General features: G+C 43.8%; 1 protein-coding gene across 1 annotated transcript; it reads right to left on the reverse strand.

Moving 5' to 3' along the window:
* Window positions 1-670: 670 nt before the first annotated feature.
* mafb (v-maf avian musculoaponeurotic fibrosarcoma oncogene homolog B) lies at window positions 671-3700 on the reverse strand. The gene is given in 1 exon segment (NM_001030523.1): window positions 671-3700. A coding segment is annotated over 1 exon segment (951 nt). The 5' UTR covers window positions 3431-3700; the 3' UTR covers window positions 671-2479.
* Window positions 3701-20361: the final 16661 nt, after the last annotated feature.

Genomic DNA, 20361 nt, shown 5'->3' on the forward strand with positions numbered 1-20361 from the left:
GCCGCTTCCCTCTTCGCCTTATGTTATTTCTATTATTTTAAGACAACGCCTCCCACCTTTTGCGCTTTGTAGCTACGACTTAACGGGAAAGCGAAATGCGTTTCTGAACCGGCAGAAAAACCTGAAAGCGTGAGTGGGGAAAGTAATTCAAATAACTGAGAATTTCTTGAATATTTTTTGATGCCGGGTAGAACAGAAACCGTGTCTGCCCTCACCAATAAAAAAAAAAAAAAGTGTAAAGTGTAAAGCCGCGCAGTGCTACAAAGATAATAAGCCATAAATGGAGGTGGCTAGAGTGTGTCATACAGCTACACTGCGTGCGTTTATGATGTGAGGTAGCGTGTAAATGATTATTGAAATAGAGCCCAAAGGCCAAGAGATGGCTTTATGGTAGAATACCCTGGACCCTGGACTCGTCCCTCATTACGGTAAAGTACAAAATGTGCTACGGTCACATACGGCTTAATGCTTTATGTTAGTGTAGTAAATACATTAGATCGTAATATAAATCCTAAGAATCCCCATTCAATTTTCCAACAATATCAAGGCAAAATAAATGTAAGCCGGCTATGGGAAGCGTCCCCAACAGGTTGCTGCGAAACGCGTCGGGGACCTATTTACAACACAGCGCACGCTAAGCAGAAATAAAGGACAAGTCTCGGCAATGGAATCCATTTCAATTCTTTTAATAAGCAAAATAGGAAAAATTTTTGTTAACATAAAAACAGAATCCAGTCTGAATAAAACTACAATAGACCAGGTTTTTTTGTTGTTGTTGTTGGTGTTTAAAGAGAAGCAGGAATTTCAAATTTCTCCCTTCTGAACATGACATGGAATAAAAACAACTCCCTGCTGCTTGCAGACGTGATTTCAACACAGTTGAATCAGGAAAACACAAAATTAAAAGAAAAAAAAAAAAAAAACACAGATCATTGAGGCATGACAGAAAATTCCACGAAATTTTTTTGAAAGACTGCAAGCGCCATGCTGCCCGAACTATTTTTTTTTCTTAATACCATTAACTTACATACTAAATAAAAACATAAACTGCATCTGCACCAGCAGTGCCAAAAAAAAGGAGAAAAAAAATATGCATTTAACAAAAACAAAAAAAGTTTTCATTTTGGTATGCTGTATGCCAACGCGTTTCGCTCTTTAACTGACCTGCAGAAAAATTCAACTAAACAGCACCCAGCTCCATACAAAATCTGCTACATAGACAGTATAAATAATCTGAGCGGAGGTGGGGGGGGGGATAGGAAAAGTAAAAGGGGATCAAATCCGCTGTGTAGCTGCGAATAAACAGCGTGACGCGGAATGCTGCTAGCGGGGTTGATAGAAAGCATTTAGTATCTATATAAGTCACCATTTACGCTGTCACAGCACTGCCTGCCATCGTCCGCTGAGACTTGGTGCCTGCAGCTTCGGACTGTTCAGGTGTCAGCAGAAATTAAAGTCAGATGCCGGCGTTTATGGTTATGGGAAACAATTTCGTTTCTACGCTTGTAAAATATTAACCCTTATTTGCCCCCCCTCTAAAAAAAAATAAAAATGCATGCAGGCCTGGTGGTGGCAAAGGTTTCTACCCCCTTGCTGAGTGCTGGGACAGCTGGAAAGTCTTGCAATGCATTTAGAGATGCCTCTAGCACCCAAGGGTTCAAAGCCCTTCTTCATTCCTGAGAAAAAGAAAGCAAACTGCTGGGGGGGTGGAGCAAAAACACTTATTGGCAAAGGGTTAAATGGCAACTTAGGGGGAAAGGATCCATTTTTTTTTTATTTCTTTTTGTTTTCAATTTCAATAAAAATGCCCATTATTTTCCGCAAGGCGCACTTGATCAAACTAAATGGCGGATCTATTTACACTGGAGCTGGAGATGCAAGCAGCCTGGAATTAAGGACAACCGGCAGAAAGGATGGAAGGGTGGCACGGGGGGGGGGGGGGGAGACAGCATGCTCAGGGTTAAAACGATATCATGATACAAAATAGAAAGTATTACCATACATGGCCAGCATGCAGGAGTAATTTTTAATGCAGTTTTTTTGTAATATTTTCTAGATAATCAAGCAGGCAATAAAACCAAAAGGGGGAGGGTGCCCTAATGCCCCACCTGAATGCATGTGTGTGAGAGTATTTAGGTTCATGTTACGGCAACATATTAAAAAAAACCCAAAACTGCATATATTGTTCATTCTGTTCGACTCCAATGTTAACTGTCCAGCACTGTCCTTGGTGGGGTTAGCAGTCACTTCACCCTCCCGTACCCCCCAAACAAGCTGATATCCACCCCCTCATACAACCAGAGAGGGACAAGCATTATTCTTGAATACTCCTTGAGTGAAGCAATGGTTTCACCCCCTCCCTTCCTCCCAACCCCAAAACACTAGTCTACAAAAAGAGTTGGGTGCTCACTGGAGTTGATGGACTCATCCTCTTGGACCTTATGCAGAGGGACAGTTCAGGGTTGGCTGAGGGACACACTCACATGAAGAACTCTGGAGATGAAGGGTTGTCGCTGGTGGAACCAGCCTCTCTGAAGGTGGTGTTGGCCAGTTTCTCACACTTGATCTTGTAGGCATCCCTCTCTCTGGCCAGCCTGCTCACCTCTAGCTTGAGCTGCTCCACCTGCTGAATGAGTTGGGTCTTCTCGTTCTCCAGGTGGTGTTTCTGCTGAACTCGCTTGAACCTGCACGACTGGGCGTACCCCCTGTTCTTTAGGGTCCTGCGCTTCTGTTTCAGGCGGATGACATCGTCCTTGGTGAAGCCCCTCAGGTGTCTGTTGAGCTCTCGGACAGACATGGAGACGAGCTGATCGTCGGAGAACCTGTCTTCCACGGCGCTGGAGTTCTGGTGCTGCTGGTGGCTGTTCTGGAGCTGCTGGGACGAGCTGGAGGAGCCGGACGGGCTCGGAGAGGGCTGGTGGTGGTGATGGTGGTGGTGATGGTGCGGGTGTTGGTGAGGAAGCCCCATTTCCTCATGGGGGAGGCCCTGATACTGGTGGTGGTTCTGGTGATGGTGGTTGTTGTGATGGTGATGATGATGACCTCTGAAGCTGTCGTAGCCCTGCATCTGTGGGGGCATTTGGTGCGGCCCTATGAGCGCTTCCACCGCGTCCTCCGGAGTGAGGTTTAGCGCTTCAGGGTTGACCTGCTGGTAGCTATTGGTCATCCAGTACAGCTCGTCCATGTGGGTCTTCTGCTCCGTGGGGCTGAAACTGGGGGAGGAGGGCACGGAGCTACACGGGGTGCTGATGGGGGTGGAAGACACGGAGCCGGTGGGTTGCAAGCGATTGCAGGGCCTTATCGCCCGATCTGGCCTCCCTCCCAGAGGCTCTTTCTTCACGTCAAACTTCATCAGGTCAAAGTCGTTGACATACTCCATGGCTAGCGGGCTGGTAGGCAGTTCTGTAGCAATAGACAACTCTCCAGCCATACTGGTCCCCCTTCCTTCACTCCAGTCCTGCACCCTGAGTGTGCCACTGATGCACACCCAAGGACCCCGGCAGGAAACTTTCCCTTCTGCTCTCTGGCCGGGCAAGCTGGATCTGCAGACAATTCCCGGCGACTTTAGCTGCGGAGACCTCTGTGCGACTTTATGTTTCTCCCCTTTGCAGAGACCTCTTTGCGACGTTACGGCTCTCCTTTTTGCAGGGAATTCTTTGCTACTTTGTATCTCTCCTGCTTGCAAGGGGCTACAGCGCTGCTTTCATTCTCTGCTGGATTTGGAACAAGCCCAAGGCAGAACTCTCTCCCCCCACAACTCAGAGTCCCAGGGATGTGGGTTCCACTCTGCTGCTCTTTTGCCTGTAAGTCCCAGTGGCAGAGCAGGGCTGGGGGAAACTCATGGAACTTTCTTGGGCTGGAAGAGGAGGCAGACAGGACCTCTGAATCTGTCTCTCACTGGCAGGGCTGGATAGTGCTTGGCTCTGGCTATCATCTGTGCTTGCCACTGCCTGGCTCTTACTTATATGCCTTGCCTCCAATTACCAGCAGCCGGGGGGAGGGGCCAGGCCCGGGCTGCCCAATGGGCTGCGGAAGATAAGCATAATAGGGCCAGGGAGAAGGGAATGGGGAGGGGGGAATGTGACAGAGAGAGAAGAAAGTCAGCTGACACAAGCTTTGCTGAGCAAGACCGGGCAATGCTACGGGAAGCCTTCACTCTCTCTATAGAAATGCAACTTCTGCTGCGCTAATCTTTGCGAATTGGCGCATATATATTTATATACATAGAAGGTCCTGTGTCCCCCTATGCCTGCCCTTATAATAATGTATTTGTATGGCAACCGCCGCCCACTCACTCCCCTCTTAAGTTTTTAATGTTATGGTAATACCGTATATATCTGTCTATCATCTATCTATCTATCATCTATCTATCATCTATCTATATATCATATATCTATCTATCATCTATCTATCTATCTATCTATCTATCACCTATCTATCTATCTATATGTCTGTCTGTCTGTCTATCTATCTGTCTATCATCTATCTATCTATCATCTATATATCTATCTATCATCTGTCTATCTATCTATCATCTATCTATCTATATCTGTCTGTCTGTCTATCATCTATCTATCTATCTATCATCTGTCTATCTATCTATCTATCATCTATCTATCTATCATCTATCTGTCTATCTATATGTCTGTCTGTCTGTCTATCATCTATCTATCTATCTATCATCTGTCTATCTATCTATCATCTATCTGTCTATCTATATGTCTGTCTATCATCTATCATCTATATATCTATCTATCTATCTATCATCATCTGTCTATCTATCGATCTATCATCTATCTATCTATCTATCTATCATCTATCTATCTATCTATCATCTATCTATATATATATATACCCATTCCTCCCCACTTTAATTGTAAGGACAACACTCATAAGTGCCAGGGGAGAAGCAGCCTCCTGGGTACAAAGAGGTTAATTATAAATATTAGTGCTTTCCTGCAGAGCTTGCAATCGAATAGGTTTGATTTCCTGATCAAGCAGCTTGATAAGGAAATCAAATGTATTCGATTGCAAGCTCTGCTGTCACCCTACTGATCAATGGAATGCAATGGCTGTAATATTCTATATATCTGTCATCTATAAATCATCTGTCTCATATGGCTCTCGCTATTTGTATAGCACTTTCTTGCCATAGAAAAGTATATATGTGTATGTTTATATAAATATATATATTTATTGGAAAGGCCAATTCAGTGCCAATAGGAACACCCTGCCTTTGTCTGTGGGATAAAGTCATCTCCATTCTCAGTTTAGGGATGAAATACACTAAATGTTCTTTGCATGGCTTATATGACTGTGTGGAACCGGTACCGGACTCCCAGTCGTGCCTACTGCCTGTTCCGACTCCCCAATACACTAAATCACCGTCTTTGCTCAACTCCTGCAGCTTTTGTTCTGTTTTAACAAACAACTTCTTTGCTTTGTCTAGTATTTCGCAACCAACTCTACAGAGAGGTGGGGGGAAAACAATCATTCTCCGGCGCTCAAAACAGATATAAATGTCGCCCCCAAGTGGACGCGGCCGGGAAAGCACATTGGAAATACAATTTTTTTTTCTTTCAAAATACTAGTTCCAATAGCGACGGAAACTGAGTGACAGAAACGAAGCGTTATGGGACTTTTGTGAATACTTTTGAATTTTAGGAGACTTCAGTCCAAACCTGTACAAGGTATGTGCATGTCTTTGCATGTGGGGTTGCACCTTGTCTGTGCTTTTCTTATATAAGGGTAGACTTCATTATTGTAGATCTTTAGTCATTATTCAAGAGTATCTATATGTATGTATATATATATATATGTATATATATATATTATACATATATCTGTATGTATATATATATATATATATATACATACATAAATATTATATATACATACATATATATATATATATATATATATATATATATATATATATATATATATATATATATATATATATATATATATATATATATATATATATATATATATATATATATATATATATACACATACACCCCCCCACCTCATTCATTCTGAGGTCCAGATCATATGCATATTTCTTTGCAAAGGATCTATATATGTATGCAAGTGGGTCTCCAAGTACAGATAATAAAAAGTCCCAATCAATACTTATTTGAATGAGAACCTTCCAAGGGTAGGAACTTTAACCCCTTCTCTTCCCAGACAATGAAAATTGTAGATCAGCAGTTTCTTTTTTTTTTTCTTTCTTTTCTCAGAAACTGTTTCTTGGAGACATTTGGCCATAGGGAGGGAGAGTTGGGGGGGTCACAAAAAAAAAAAACTTAAACCAAGGAATGCTGAGAAGTTTGAAACATGGGAAATTTGCTTTGAAGGATTAATCACCCCTTAAAATGAAGTCACAAATGTATTGGAATGCGCCATTTTTTCGAGGGGAGGGGAGGAAATTGTGCGATTTAAGCCCTTGTCGCGGCTATCGAAGACATGGATAGGGGTACATTTTATAAAGCATGAATGAATCCCATTTTGAAAATGAAAATGGAACGGGCTGCATCAATGAATCAGGCTATTCCCATTCTTAATGGACCTCGTATGGTGCTAAATTAATTTCTAGGCACCATTTAAAATAATTCTAACATGTTTGCCAGGCACAAATACATGCTGAATCTTTATCTCCAGGCATGGTAATGGATATTAACTTTGATCCTGGAGAAATATTTATTATCTAATAGATGGTGTCTACTGTGAAATGGTTTATTGATTATTAAAAACCATTTAAAAGAGCATGCTGTTACAGTAATATATTCTTAAGGCTGTTGTAAATGTGCCTGAAGTTGCAAAGGGGAAGGGGGGGGGGCTACGTTTGAGCTGACAATTAATATAAAAAGCTGCTGTATTTTGTTCTGTCCAGATAAAAAATAAAATGATATAAAAACCAAACTCATATATCAGATCTTGCCATAAAGGAAAGGTCATACATTGGTGAGGAGGAGAGGGGGTTAAGGTAGAATTTGGATTCAAAAGGGTTAAAGATATAAACTCACCCATAAAAATAAAGGTGGATTTGGTACCACAGGGACGGTTTTTATTTCACCCCCCCCCCCAAATCAGTAGACTGTGCTGAGTCTGGCTGTGACTTTTGCCACAAAAGACCAGAGTAGTTAATCATCTAACAGCCTTCGAGGGGATTCAGAAAGAAAAGTGTTGAGCTCTGCTCCTTTAAATTAATGGCCAAAGCTGCCCACGATTTCTTGAAGTTAATAAAAAGGGCAAGCAAAAAAAATCCTAACACTTAGCAGTTTCGGCTAAAGTCTTAAATACAGAAATATTCTCCTCTTCTCTTCAGTCCCATCAGATCTACTCTGCACGGAGGCTCAGCCGAGACCCCCCCCCCTACACGAGTAAATTCATTATTTAATTAATTTAATAATAATGAAAGAAGAAATATGAAAACAGGACTGGTAGGTTCTATAAATTCATTCTTTAATTCCAATGTATTTTTGTTAAAGGCACGGTGAGATGGTAATACTGCATTGCTCCTATGCGTGGGATTTGTTGTTTGATGGAATTTGGCTCTGGGAGATCGACTATTGGGTTTATTATAGGGATATAGAGATAATAATGAACTGGACTGAAGAGCTGACACTCTAGCAGCTGCTTATCCCTACCAGGAAAGGTCACAGTATAAGAATTAAAATGGCTCAGAATATCTATATTTGGGTTTTTTTTTATGGATTTGGTGACCTTTCCTCCTCGTCGGATCATAGGAAACCCTTTGCATGTTTCAATTAGTCACTGTTAGCGAGTTTCTAAAAACCCCATAACGGTTCCCTCTTTCCCATCAGCCCCCCTTACAAATCATCCCTCTGCTCCGCCGCTCGGTTATTTAAATAGGTTTCGACCTCGTTGATTATTTATACTCTGAATCAGCCGCTGCATCGACAGCTTCGAATTAAAGCCACAGATAATATTGATTTTGAGTTAACAGTTTACAAAATGGCCGGGGTTCTTTATTTGATCACGTTGCCCCTCCAGGCAAGGGAAGGCAAGGGTTAAAATGCTAAACATTCTCTCGTACAATAGTTTTTTCTTGTATATAAATTGGGATATAATGGGGTAAATCGCAGAGTATAATTAAATGGTAGATACTGTATGTAGGGCTGCAGGTTGGGGGGCATTTCCTAGCTAAACAACAAGCGACATTGCTGTGTGTCTTATATTTGTGATGTTAATGTTTCCATTTTAACTGTTTCCATGGGCAGAATTGTGCGTGCCGACATATATATGTCAGTGTAGGAGATAGGTTATAGCAGTTTATTGGCCGCTCTCTGTAGTAAATCATGACTGCAGTCCCTTCTGTTTGCTCTTAGCAGGAAGCCTCGTCGTACTCACAAAACGTTTTTGTTTCCATTTTTATTAGTGAAATTTAAGTTTACGGCTTATTGCAATGCACAGAACCCTCCTTCCATGTACATCTGTATTTATACATATGGGTGGGAACGACTATATCATTTCCCATAGACACTATAGTATGAGTGTATAGCTAATGGCATGCATAGAATATTCTCCTTCGTTATCTTTCTTTCTATACAGTACATAGAGAACACAGAACATTCCTCACTGTGTTTATATTTATACCTGGGTATGGGAGCTGCCAAATTGTTTCCCTTAGAAAGTCAGGAAAGGGATGCTCGGGACCTGGGGTTTTCCAGATTAGGGGTTTTTCTGTAATTTGGATCTCCATTCCTGCTAAAAAAATCATTTAAACATGAATTAAACCCAATGGGATTGTTTTGCATCCAATAACGATTAATATTCTGTCTATATCTTAGTTGGGATCAAGTACAAGCTACAGGAAAAAAAACAATCATTTGTAAAAATTGAAATTGATTAAAATGGAGTCTATGGGGAATGGCCTTCATGTAATTTGGAGCTTCTGGATAAAAGGTTTCCAGATAATGGCTCCCATACCTGTATTTGTATATATTTATAGGGCCTGTTATCCCGAATGCTCAGGACATGGGGTTTTCTGGTTAAGAGATCTTTCTGTAATTTGGATCACCATATCTTATGTAAAAGAATCATTTAAAATAAATCCAATAGGATTGTCCTTCCTTCAATAAGAATTAATTGTAACTTAGCTGGGATCAAGAACTAGGTACTGTTTTATTACTGCAGAGAAAAGGTAAAACATTTTTAAAAAATTATTTGCTGAAAATAGACTGTATGGGAGATGGCCTTACTGTAATTCAGAGCTTTGTGGATAGCAGGTATTCTGTATATGCCTGAGATCTCCCTTTTTTTCCCATGTGCAGTGTGAATGTACTGCTTATTGTGTACATGTATATTTGTATATTTATTTTCGAAATATCAGTGTGAACTGCCATACTGCTTGCCATAAACACGACTTACTGAGTGCGTTCTGCCCCTGTGTACTCTGGATAGTTATAACGCATTCATATGAATTACAGCTGCCATATGTACACTGAGACATGCGGATATAGAGAAATAGCATCTGTTTATGCCAACTTGCTTTCTGCTGTGGGGCACAGAGCATCGAGGTAAACTTTCCAAGTAAACTTGCAGTACAGGTATGGGACCTGTTATACAGAATGCTAGGGAACTAGGGGTTTGGGGATGCTGGTCCCACAGGATGGAACATTGTACCAAGTAAAAAAGATTAAAACATTAAAAAAAACACAGTAGGATCCATTGGCAGTTAGCGTGTGTTTATATCTTTTTAGTTGATATAAAGCACAAGGTACTCTCTTATTGGAAGAATTGGGAGATATTGGACCTTTGTAGACAAATAATAATGCAGGTATGGGTTCCGTTATCCGGAAACCCGTTATCTAGAAGTTTCCGAATTACAGGAAGGCCATCTCCCATTGACTTCATTATAAGCAAATAATTCTAATTTTTAAAAATGATTCCCTTTTTCTCTGTAATAATAAAACAGTACCTGTACTTGATCCCAACTAAGATATAATTACCCCTTATTGGGGCAGAACAGCCCTATTGGGTTTATTTAATGGTTAAATGATTCCCTTTTCTCTGTAATAATAAAACAGTACCTGTACTTGATCCCAACTAAGATATAATTACCCCTTATTGGGGGCAGAACAGCCCTATTGGGTTTATTTAATGGTTAAATGATTCCCTTTTCTCTGTAATAATAAAACAGTACCTGTACTTGATCCCAACTAAGATATAATTACCCCTTATTGGGGGCAGAACAGCCCTATTGGGTTTATTTAATGGTTAAATGATTCCCTTTTCTCTGTAATAATAAAACAGTACCTGTACTTGATCCCAACTAAGATATAATTACCCCTTATTGGGGGCAGAACAGCCCTATTGGGTTTATTTAATGGTTAAATGATTCCCTTTTCTCTGTAATAATAAAACAGTACCTGTACTTGATCCCAACTAAGATATAATTACCCCTTATTGGGGGCAGAACAGCCCTATTGGGTTTATTTAATGGTTAAATGATTCCCTTTTCTCTGTAATAATAAAACAGTACCTGTACTTGATCCCAACTAAGATATAATTACCCCTACTTGAGGCAAAACAAGCCTATTGGGTTTATTTAATGTTTAAAAAAAAACTTTTAGTAGACTTAAGGTATGGAGATCCAAATTATGGAAAGATCCCTTATCCGGAAAACCCCAGGTCCCGAGCATTTTGGATAATGGGTCCCATACCTGTAATAATAGATAGGTCCTACACCTGCACTAGCATGGAAAGTCCAGAGATGTTTCTTTTTTTTCTAAGCTAAAAATCCATTAAAAGGTGCCAACGGAGCACTGAAGAAGTGGCAAGTAAATATAAGGATCTGTAGCAGTATCCAATAGGATGCAAAGTTCATATTCTTTCAGTAATGTTTTGCTATACAACAATAATGCATATTATGGCGGCTTCAGCCTCAGAAAAGGGCTCTTAGGCAAGAAAATGTTTTTGACATATGTACAATGTGTTTTAACTGTTGCTGTATGAACTATTAGATTTCCCATATTATTTATACCAGGGATGTCAAACTTGTGCTCTTGCAGCTGTTATTGAACTATAACTCCTTCCATCCCACTAACAGCTGAAAGGAAGAAATCACCAGGGAGTTCCCTGACCTGTGGCCTATGATCTTATGCCTTTATATGGGCACAGAACTCCTCAGTGACTTCTAATATCCTTATAATTTACAGTAGGGGGTACATTATCCTTTATAATATGTAAGTGTTACTTAGAGCTTCCTGTATAACTCAGCCTGCAGCCTTGTGCCTTTATATGGGCACAGAACCCCTCAGTGACTTCTAATATCCTTATCATTTACAGTAGGGGGTACATTATCCCTTATAATACATGAGTGATACTCAGAGTTCCCTGTATAACTCAGCCTGCAGCCTTGTGCCTTTATTTGGGCACAGAACCCCTCAGTGACTTCTAATATCCTTATCATTTACAGTAGGGGGTACATTATCCCTTATAATACATGAGTGATACTCAGAGTTCCCTGTATAACTCAGCCTGCAGCCTTGTGCCTTTATATGGGGGGCACAGAACTCCTCAGTGACTGCTAATATCCTTATCATTTACAGTAGGGGGTACATTATCCCTTATAATACATGAGTGATACTCAGAGTTCCCTGTATAACTCAGCCTGCAGCCTTGTGCCTTTATATGGGGGGCACAGAACTCCTCAGTGACTGCTAATATCCTTATCATTTACAGTAGGGGGTACATTATCCCTTATAATACATGAGTGATACTCAGAGTTCCCTGTATAACTCAGCCTGCAGCCTTGTGCCTTTATATGGGGGGCACAGAACCCCTCAGTGACTGCTAATATCCTTATCATTTACAGTAGGGGGTACATTATCCCTTATAATACATGAGTGATACTCAGAGTTCCCTGTATTACTCAGCCTGCAGCCTTGTGCCTTTATATGGTCACACAGCTCCCCAGTGACTTCTGATATCCTTATCATTTACAGTAGGGGGTAAATTATTCCTTGTAAAACACAAGTGTAAGTGTTAGTCCATATAATCTTCCTGGGTGCCTGGCTGTAGCTGTTTTATTGGAACCTATCAGTACTATTTTATAGAAACCCTTGTTAAAAAGTCATGTCAAGGCTTGTCATTAAAATATTACAAGCTTTTTTTTTTTTAACCGTCTCCAAGGGAAAAAAAACTGCCATGTTGTTTGTTCTTGGATGCTGCAGTGACTGTGTCTGCCCAAAAGAGGGAGTGCCTGCTGAATTACAGTAAGCTCACTAACTATAGTCTTCTAAAGCCCATTAATAACAACAGCTGGGCATCAGTAAGTAATGCACACAGCTTGTTTTAATATACATTTTTGCATAAAATAAAATTTTGCATTTAATTACTTAAAAGATACTCAAACTCTAGAACTTCCGGAACCATTTAAACTGCTCTATATAACCCTCCTTATAAAATCCAAATTGTTCAATATAACCCAATCTGTAACTCTCTTTTTACTCCCCTATAACTCCTCCAATTGCTTCATATACCCCTCCCTATAACTCCTCCTGTTGCTCCATATACCCCTCCCTATAACGGCTCTTTTGCTCCATATACCCCTCCCTATAACTCCTCCAATTGCTTCATATACCCCTCCCTATAACTCCTCCTATTGCTCCATATACCCCTCCCTATAACTCCTCCTATTGCTCCATATACCCCTCCCTATAACTCCTCCTGTTGCTCCATATACCCCTCCCTATAACGGCTCTATTGCTCCATATACCCCTCCCTAGAACTCCTCCTATTGCTCCATATACCCCTCCCTATAACTCCTCCTATTGCTCCATATACCCCTCCCTATATCTCCTCCTATTGCTCCATATACCCCTCCCTATAACTCCACCTATTGCTCCATATACCCCTCCCTATAACTCCACCTATTGCTCCATATACCCCTCCCTATAACTCCACCTATTGCTCCATATACCCCTCCCTATATCTCCTCCTATTGCTCCATATACCCCTCCCTATAACACCTCCTATTGATCCATATACCCCTCCCTATAACTCCTCCTATTGCTCCATATACCCCTCCCTATAACTCCTCCTATTGCTCCATATAACCCTCCCTATAACTCCTCCTATTGCTCCATATAACCCTCCCTATAACTCCTCCTATTGCTCCATATACCCCTCCCTATAACCCCTCTTATTGCTCCATATACCCCTCTCTATAACCCCTCTTATTGCTCCATATACCCCTCCCTATAACTCCTCCTATTGCTCCATATACCCCTCCCTATAACTCCTCCTATTGATCCATATACCCCTCCCTATAACTCCTCCTATTGCTCCATATATCCCTCCCTATAACTCCTCCTTTTTCTCCATATACCCCTCCCTATAACTCCTCCTATTGCTCCATATAACCCTCCCTATAACTCCTCCTATTGCTCCATATAACCCTCCCTATAACTCCTCCTATTGCTCCATATACCCCTCCCTATAACCCCTCCTATTGCTCCATATACCCCTCTCTATAACAGGATGGGAGCCACATACCGTATATGTGAGTATAACATATAACCAGGCCATTGCATAACCAACTCCTCTGAGTCCTCTTGGACAATTGGCCGGACTGCCTTTTGGCAGGAATTGTAGGGACACTATCACCCATGGCATCTACACCTCCCAGTCTCCATCTCTCATCATGTGACCCGACCCACTTCTCAGATGAACCGTGGCCAAACCTCAGCGCATTAGCTCACAATAAGGGCTCAGTTCTTCTCAGGTGACTAGCGGGCGCTAATCTAATCAGAGCAGGAAAGAAGCATCTTTCTCAGGGATGAAGACGCTGAGTAAGCTGGGAGCCTGGCAATTTTATACCCCATCCCGATGTGTAATGGAGCCATGGATGGGGGGTGAGGAGAGCGGGGCTAATTAGCCAGCAGTCCTGTCACAAACATGCTTTTCTGCAGTTTACAAAGAGTAGAGCTCTTCCGTTGTCAGAAGCCAATAACATGTCCCCCAGGAGCAGATATTTAGCCGAGATCACAAAGCGCTCGCCTTCGCTAACTTTTCCTGGTGGCTGTACGGTTTCTGACATTAAACGCGTTAATGCTTCAGGTTACAAACAAATGGGAAGGAGGTGGGGGGAGGAAAGGTGGGATTTTCCTTTCTTCTTTCTGCTGATATTCTATTTTCCTTGGTCCATAGTCTGTTAAATTAAAAGGCAGCAGAATGCAGGCTCAGTGATGGATGAAGACCACGGAGGAAAAGAAATGGTTTCGCGGTTACATCTTAAACAGAGGGTCTGGCCAACTAACGCTGGAGAGGCCGGGCTGTGGGCTTCCTACTGTGTTGCTGAACTACAAATAACATCAGCAGCCAACCTTCTAGTGTTACCCCAAATTCCACCACGTCTGTTCTATTTTACTTGTGTACAATATAGGCACTGGTCTTTATGCACACACACTGTACAATGCAAAATCTAATCTCCTTACCAGGGCAGCTTTTACACACACACACACATATATATATATTATATATATATATATATATATATATATATATATATATATATATATATATATATATATATATAGGGACTTGTGGGCCTATGCCTAGGGCAGTAGCTTTTGGGTGGAGCCTATAAAAAAAAAATCCCCCTGCAGTTGCTACTGGACACTTAAATCCGCAGAGCTAAGAGGGATGCCTGAACATTTTACATTTTGAAATTTTACTCGCATTCCAGGTCACCTGGAATTTTTTGCAGGGGGGGGTGACTAGGCCAGGACTGGCAATCTGTGGGTTCAGGCAAATGCCAGAGGGGCTGCTGTAAGGTGCCATAGACACTCACTATTTATTGGGCTGGGGGGGGCTGTTTGGGCCTCTGGGTACTTGGAATGCCAGGACCCAGGCCCAGACTGGCAATCTGTGGGTTCAGGCAAATGCCAGAGGGGCTGCTGTAAGATGCCATAGTCAGTCACTATTTATTGGGCTGGGGGGGGGGGCTGTTTGGGCCTCTGGGTACTTGGAATGCCAGGACCCAGGCCCAGACTGGCAATCTGTGGGTTCAGGCAAATGCCAGAGGGGCTGCTGTAAGGTGCCATAGACACTCACTATTTATTGGGCTGGGGGGGCTGTTTGGGCCTCTGGGTACTTGGAATGCCAGGACTCAGGCCCAGACTGGCAATCTGTGGGGCAAATGCCAGAGGGGCTGCTGTAAGGTGCCATAGACAGTCACTATTTATTGGGCTGGGGTGCTGTTTGGGCCTCTGGGTACTTGGAATGCCAGGGCCCAGGCCCAGACTGGCAATCTGTGGGTTCAGGCAAATGCCAGAGGGGCTGCTGTAAGGTGCCATAGACAGTCACTATTTATTGGGCTGGGGTGCTGTTTGGGCCTCTGGGTACTTGGAATGCCAGGGCCCAGGCCCAGACTGGCAATCTGTGGGTTCAGGCAAATGCCAGAGGGGCTGCTGTAAGATGCCATAGACACTCACTATTTATTGGGCTGGGGGGCTGTTTGGGCCTCTGGGTACATGAAATGCCAGGGTCTATTTTGACTCACAGTCAGGGCCTGGCAGTGACCCGCAATTTTACTTGCATTATGGGTCACCCCTAATTTTCTGCAGGGGGTTAAAAAATGTTGTCTCATGGGGGGGGTTTGCCAGGCCTCCAATTTACACCTAGGTCTGATCATCCCATACACTAGACCATACTGGGTCTGGTCCCTATCCACACTATACAGTACTGGTGGTAGGGTTGCCACCCATCCGGTTTTGACCCAGACAGCTCGGTTTTCAGAATGGCTGCCCGGGTCAAAACCTCCTGCCTGGTTTCCCTAATTATGATAACTTTGATGCGGCGATCAGTCAAACCCCTGCCCCTCTCATGTCATGACCCGCTTCCTCCCTGCCCCACCTCCAACCCGCCCTCCATGACATCACCCCCGCCCCCTGCCCGACTTTCTTAGCCAGCAGAGGTGACAACCCTTACTGGTATGGTGCACCCATGTACAGTACAGGGCTTCATTTCCCCAATACACTGTATAGTAACTGTCTGATCTCCCAATAGCTGCCTTCCCAAGGTGGTAAGTACAGAGCATTCCATGCTGTGTATAAGCTGAAGTACAAATCTAAGTCCCGCCCACATGCCCCCCCTTACGTATACACAAGAGACCCAAAATGCCAGACATAGTTCATTAACCCCTATACAAAGCTGGCTGTATTCCTGGCACCATCATGGCGGGCCGACCCCTCATCCCTACGCAAGCCCTGTGCATTGACTTCTATCAGCAAACGAGAATATCTGTGATGCATGGGGGAGCAGAGTAGAGATAAAGATGCAAGTTTTAGAACATGGAATGACTATTTGTCTCCTGGTTCTTCTCCTGCTTGTTGACACACGAAAGACAATGGTATAATCACATGTCAACGTGGTTCCACACTGCGGGGGGACGTGGGCAGCTCTACTGATCCTCTCCACTAGTGATTTACAACCCATGTAAAACAAAGGGACAAGGGAAGAGCGCCTAGGGACCACGAGATGAGCTCTTACACTCCTCTCCTAGTGCGGATATTACTCTCATCTGCAAATGCAGACTGCCTGCCCCCGGGGAGTGTACCTGGATTCTTCCTCATTATTATCCTCAACTTATACCTGAAGCACAGAGCTTCCAGGCAAATTCTAGGTTAATGATCTGGTGAAGGGAAGTCCAACCTGTGGCCCTTTAGCGGAACCCCGGGATGCTGCAGTTCAGTAAGAGCCGGAGGAGGCCAAGTTGGACAGTCCAGTTTATCCATTTATTCATTGGTACTCAGAATCCGGATTCCTGGTGCAGCATCACAGGGAAAGCCTGCCATTCATTTGACAGCACAGGGCTTCCTGATTAGTATTTTCTGCAGAATAAGATTTTTTCCCTTGTAAGTAGGACAGTCGTCAAGTGAGAACGATCAAGCGGTAATAGCACCAAGTTTAACTATTAAGGCTACACTTCAGACTTAAAGGGAAACTATACCCCCCAAACAATGTAGGTCTCTATAACAATATATTGCATAAACAGCTCATATGTAAAACCCTGCTACATCTAAATAAACCATTTTCATAAACATATACTTTATTAGTAGTATGTGCCATTGGGTAATCCTAAATAGAAAACTGCCATTTTAAGAACTAAGGGCCGCCCCCTGGGATCATAGGATTCACAGTGCACACATCAAGCCAAGGCACACATACATGCTAGGCCCCATCAGCCAATGAATGGTCAGAGTTCTGCCTTTTGCTCCCACACTACTTCCTGTTACAGTTAGAGCTGCATTATTTCCTGTCAGCTGATCTCTGAGGGGGCACACAGCCCATCACTAAATGGCGGCTCAAGGGAAAGGATGTAAAAGGGCAATATTTTAAGGGACCGATGTCGGCAGCTGAAATCAGCCTGTGTATGGGGACCTTAAAGCACCCTGCCCCACAGAACATATCCTTAGGGCCCATCCTGTGTGCTTCACCCTCATTGGCTGTCTCCCCCTATTTTTCAGACTTTATTTCTGAAGGTTTCTGCTCATCTCTAGTGTCAGACTGGCCCGACTGGGATACCAGGAAAATTCCTGGTGGGCCCATCTTTGGTAACAAAGAAGCCAAATAGCTGGAAGAATAGATTATTGTAAAAAAAAGGAAACTAGGTGAATAAAAAGGAGTGAGGAGAGGGGAAAAATAATTTTCTTATGGTATAGGCTATAGTATTACCATGACAAGTGACTTTTCTTACTAGAGATAAATATATTTAAAGGGATACTGTCGTCACACAGTTACACACATTAGTTCTAATTCCATTTAAACAAGCTTTAGCAGTGCTGAGTTATGTTTGTAACAACAGAAGTCCAGATTTTGAATGACTCTGCTCATTGCTAAATTAGTCTGAGACCCTTCCCATGAAGCACTATAGTAAATGGAACTAAGCCTTTCAGATAAAGGGCAATTAATCCCGCAGTGTGTAATATGAGACAAGCTAAATCGTCAGAACGTGCTGGGGGGGGGGGGGGGCATGGGGGCCATGGGCTTCCCAGAATTAATATGACTTTTAATGCAGGTGGGAAGGAACTATTAAATGTAACACAAAGCTGAATATTCACATACATAAAACCTATGGAGATGCTTAGACATGAACTTGGAATGGACCTTGATTCTCAAAAGGAATGTCAAAGTTATTACAAATATAGGGCTGTGGGGGCAGGGCCGCCATCAGGGGGGCACAGGGGGGACAGTTGTCCCGGGTCCGGACGATGGTTGCTTTAAAGGGGGCCCGGCCGTGATACAGTTTTTTAGCTCGGGCCCCCTTTAAAGAACTCCGGGCCGTGTCATTGGTTCATTGGTGGCCAGCGGGAAATTTGATTGGTTTCGCCCCGTGCGTCAACCTTATAAAATGTTAAGATGCAGGGGGGAGCCGGCACATATGAAGAGGACGCAGAAGAAGGAAGTTGCCGGTGGGGGAGCTGGAGGATGCTGGAGGAAGCTGCAGGGGAGCGGGAGTAAGTAGCTGGGGTGGAGGGCAGGGAGCGGGAGTAAGTAGCTGGGGTGGAGGGCAAGGAGCGGGAGTAAGTAGCTGGGGTGGAGGGCGGGGAGCGGGAGTAAGTAGCTGGGGTGGAGGGCGGGGAGCGGGAGTAAGTAGCTGGGGTGGAGGGCGGGGAGCGGGAGTAAGTAGCTGGGGTGGAGGGCGGGGAGCGGGAGTAAGTAGCTGGGGTGGAGGGCGGGGAGCGGGAGTAAGTAGCTGGGGGTGGAGCTGGAGGATACTGGGGGAAGCCACAGGTGGACGCACGGGGGGGGTGCTGTGCAGATGCAGCGGGGAGCCGGAGGATTCTGGTGGGAGCTGGGGGGAAGCTGGAAAGGACTCTGGGGGGGAGCTGGAGGTTTCTGGTGGGAGCTGGAGGATGCTGGGAAGGACTCTGGGGGGGAGCTGGAAGTTTCTGCTGGGAGCTGGGGGGGAGCCGGAGGATGCTTGGGGGGGGTGGGAGCTGGAGGATGCTGGAAAGGACTCTGGGGGGGAGCTGGAGGACCGGGGAGGGGGGTAACTGGAGGATGCTTGGGGGCCCTGGCTACCAATGTTTTAGGGGGGCCCTGGCTGTGTGTCCTTTGTACTGATGGGAGGGGCCATTGGGGGGCAGGGTGTGGGAGGAGGGGGGCCCATAAAATTGTGTTGTGAGGGGCCCCGTGATTTCTGATGGCGGCCCTGTGTGGGGGTACAGAATATTATGTATTACCAACACAGCCTCCATCTGCCATGTCTGGAAAGGAACCTATCGCAACATTAAAGGAGAAAAAGAGGCTTAGATAAAAGATGGTATCCCTGGAGAACCCAACCTTCTCCTAAACTGTGTCAATTTGACCCCTTAATACAGCGGTTTTCAACCTGTGGGTCGGGACCCCTTTGGGGGTCGAACGACCGTTTCACAGGGGTCGCCTAACATGAGGAACTGTATTAAAGGCTTGCGGCACTAGGAAGGTTGAGAACCACTGCCTTAATACAATGTGAGTTGAGTTGCTGGGTTGACTGGTGCCATATTGCACCTCCTAATCTTCTCCCTAAGCAGGCAATGTTAAAGCAAATCTGGATTTGGCTTCAAATGCACATCCTCTATGCAGTGCAATTAGGTGCCCATCAACCCCACTGTCCCTGTTCTGCTTGTTCTCAACACTTAACAGGGCAGTAATAGAAGGGAAGTTGGCACTGTTGGGGGGGGGGGGGGATGGCTCTCCAGGGATTATCTAAGGCACTCTTTCTCCTTTAACATTTAGAGAAGAGTAGGGAAATATGGGTTTGGTTTGGTCAGAGGATGACCATTCCATAATGGTTTGCCAGAATCAAACATATTAGTGTGGCTTTCAGTTTATCAGAAGAATGTTAATTGATCAGATACTGTACAGTCTGACCATACATGTGGATAGCCAGAATTTGGAATAGTTACAGAGTGGTGTAGGCTCAGGGGCACCAGGTTGGTCCCATATCATAAAAGACTACATTGCATAAAACAGTGCAGGAATCACAGACCCCCAGTGCAGAGGGAATGGGGCTGGGGGTAGCTATGGTTTAAGCACATGATAACTGCAGATAATATCAGCACCCCCAACATTACAATAAATGATTGCATATACAACTCAAGATTGGCCTCTATCTACTACACAGCATCCAATTCATCACTGGCATCCTATCTGCTCCCAACTGACTCCACAAGAACTGCCGCAGGTTCCCACATGGGGATTGTGAATGCCCTAAAAATACTCTTTAGCTAGAGACATCTTTAAATCATACCTGCCCCCCCAAGCTTGAGCTTTCACTAAAGCATCTCCCCCCAAAAAATTGAAGAATAAAAAAAAAAAATCTTAATCTGGTGTTCCAAGAGC

This window comes from Xenopus tropicalis, chromosome 10 (genome assembly GCF_000004195.4).
Source record: "Xenopus tropicalis strain Nigerian chromosome 10, UCB_Xtro_10.0, whole genome shotgun sequence".
Classification (NCBI taxonomy): domain Eukaryota; kingdom Metazoa; phylum Chordata; class Amphibia; order Anura; family Pipidae; genus Xenopus; species Xenopus tropicalis.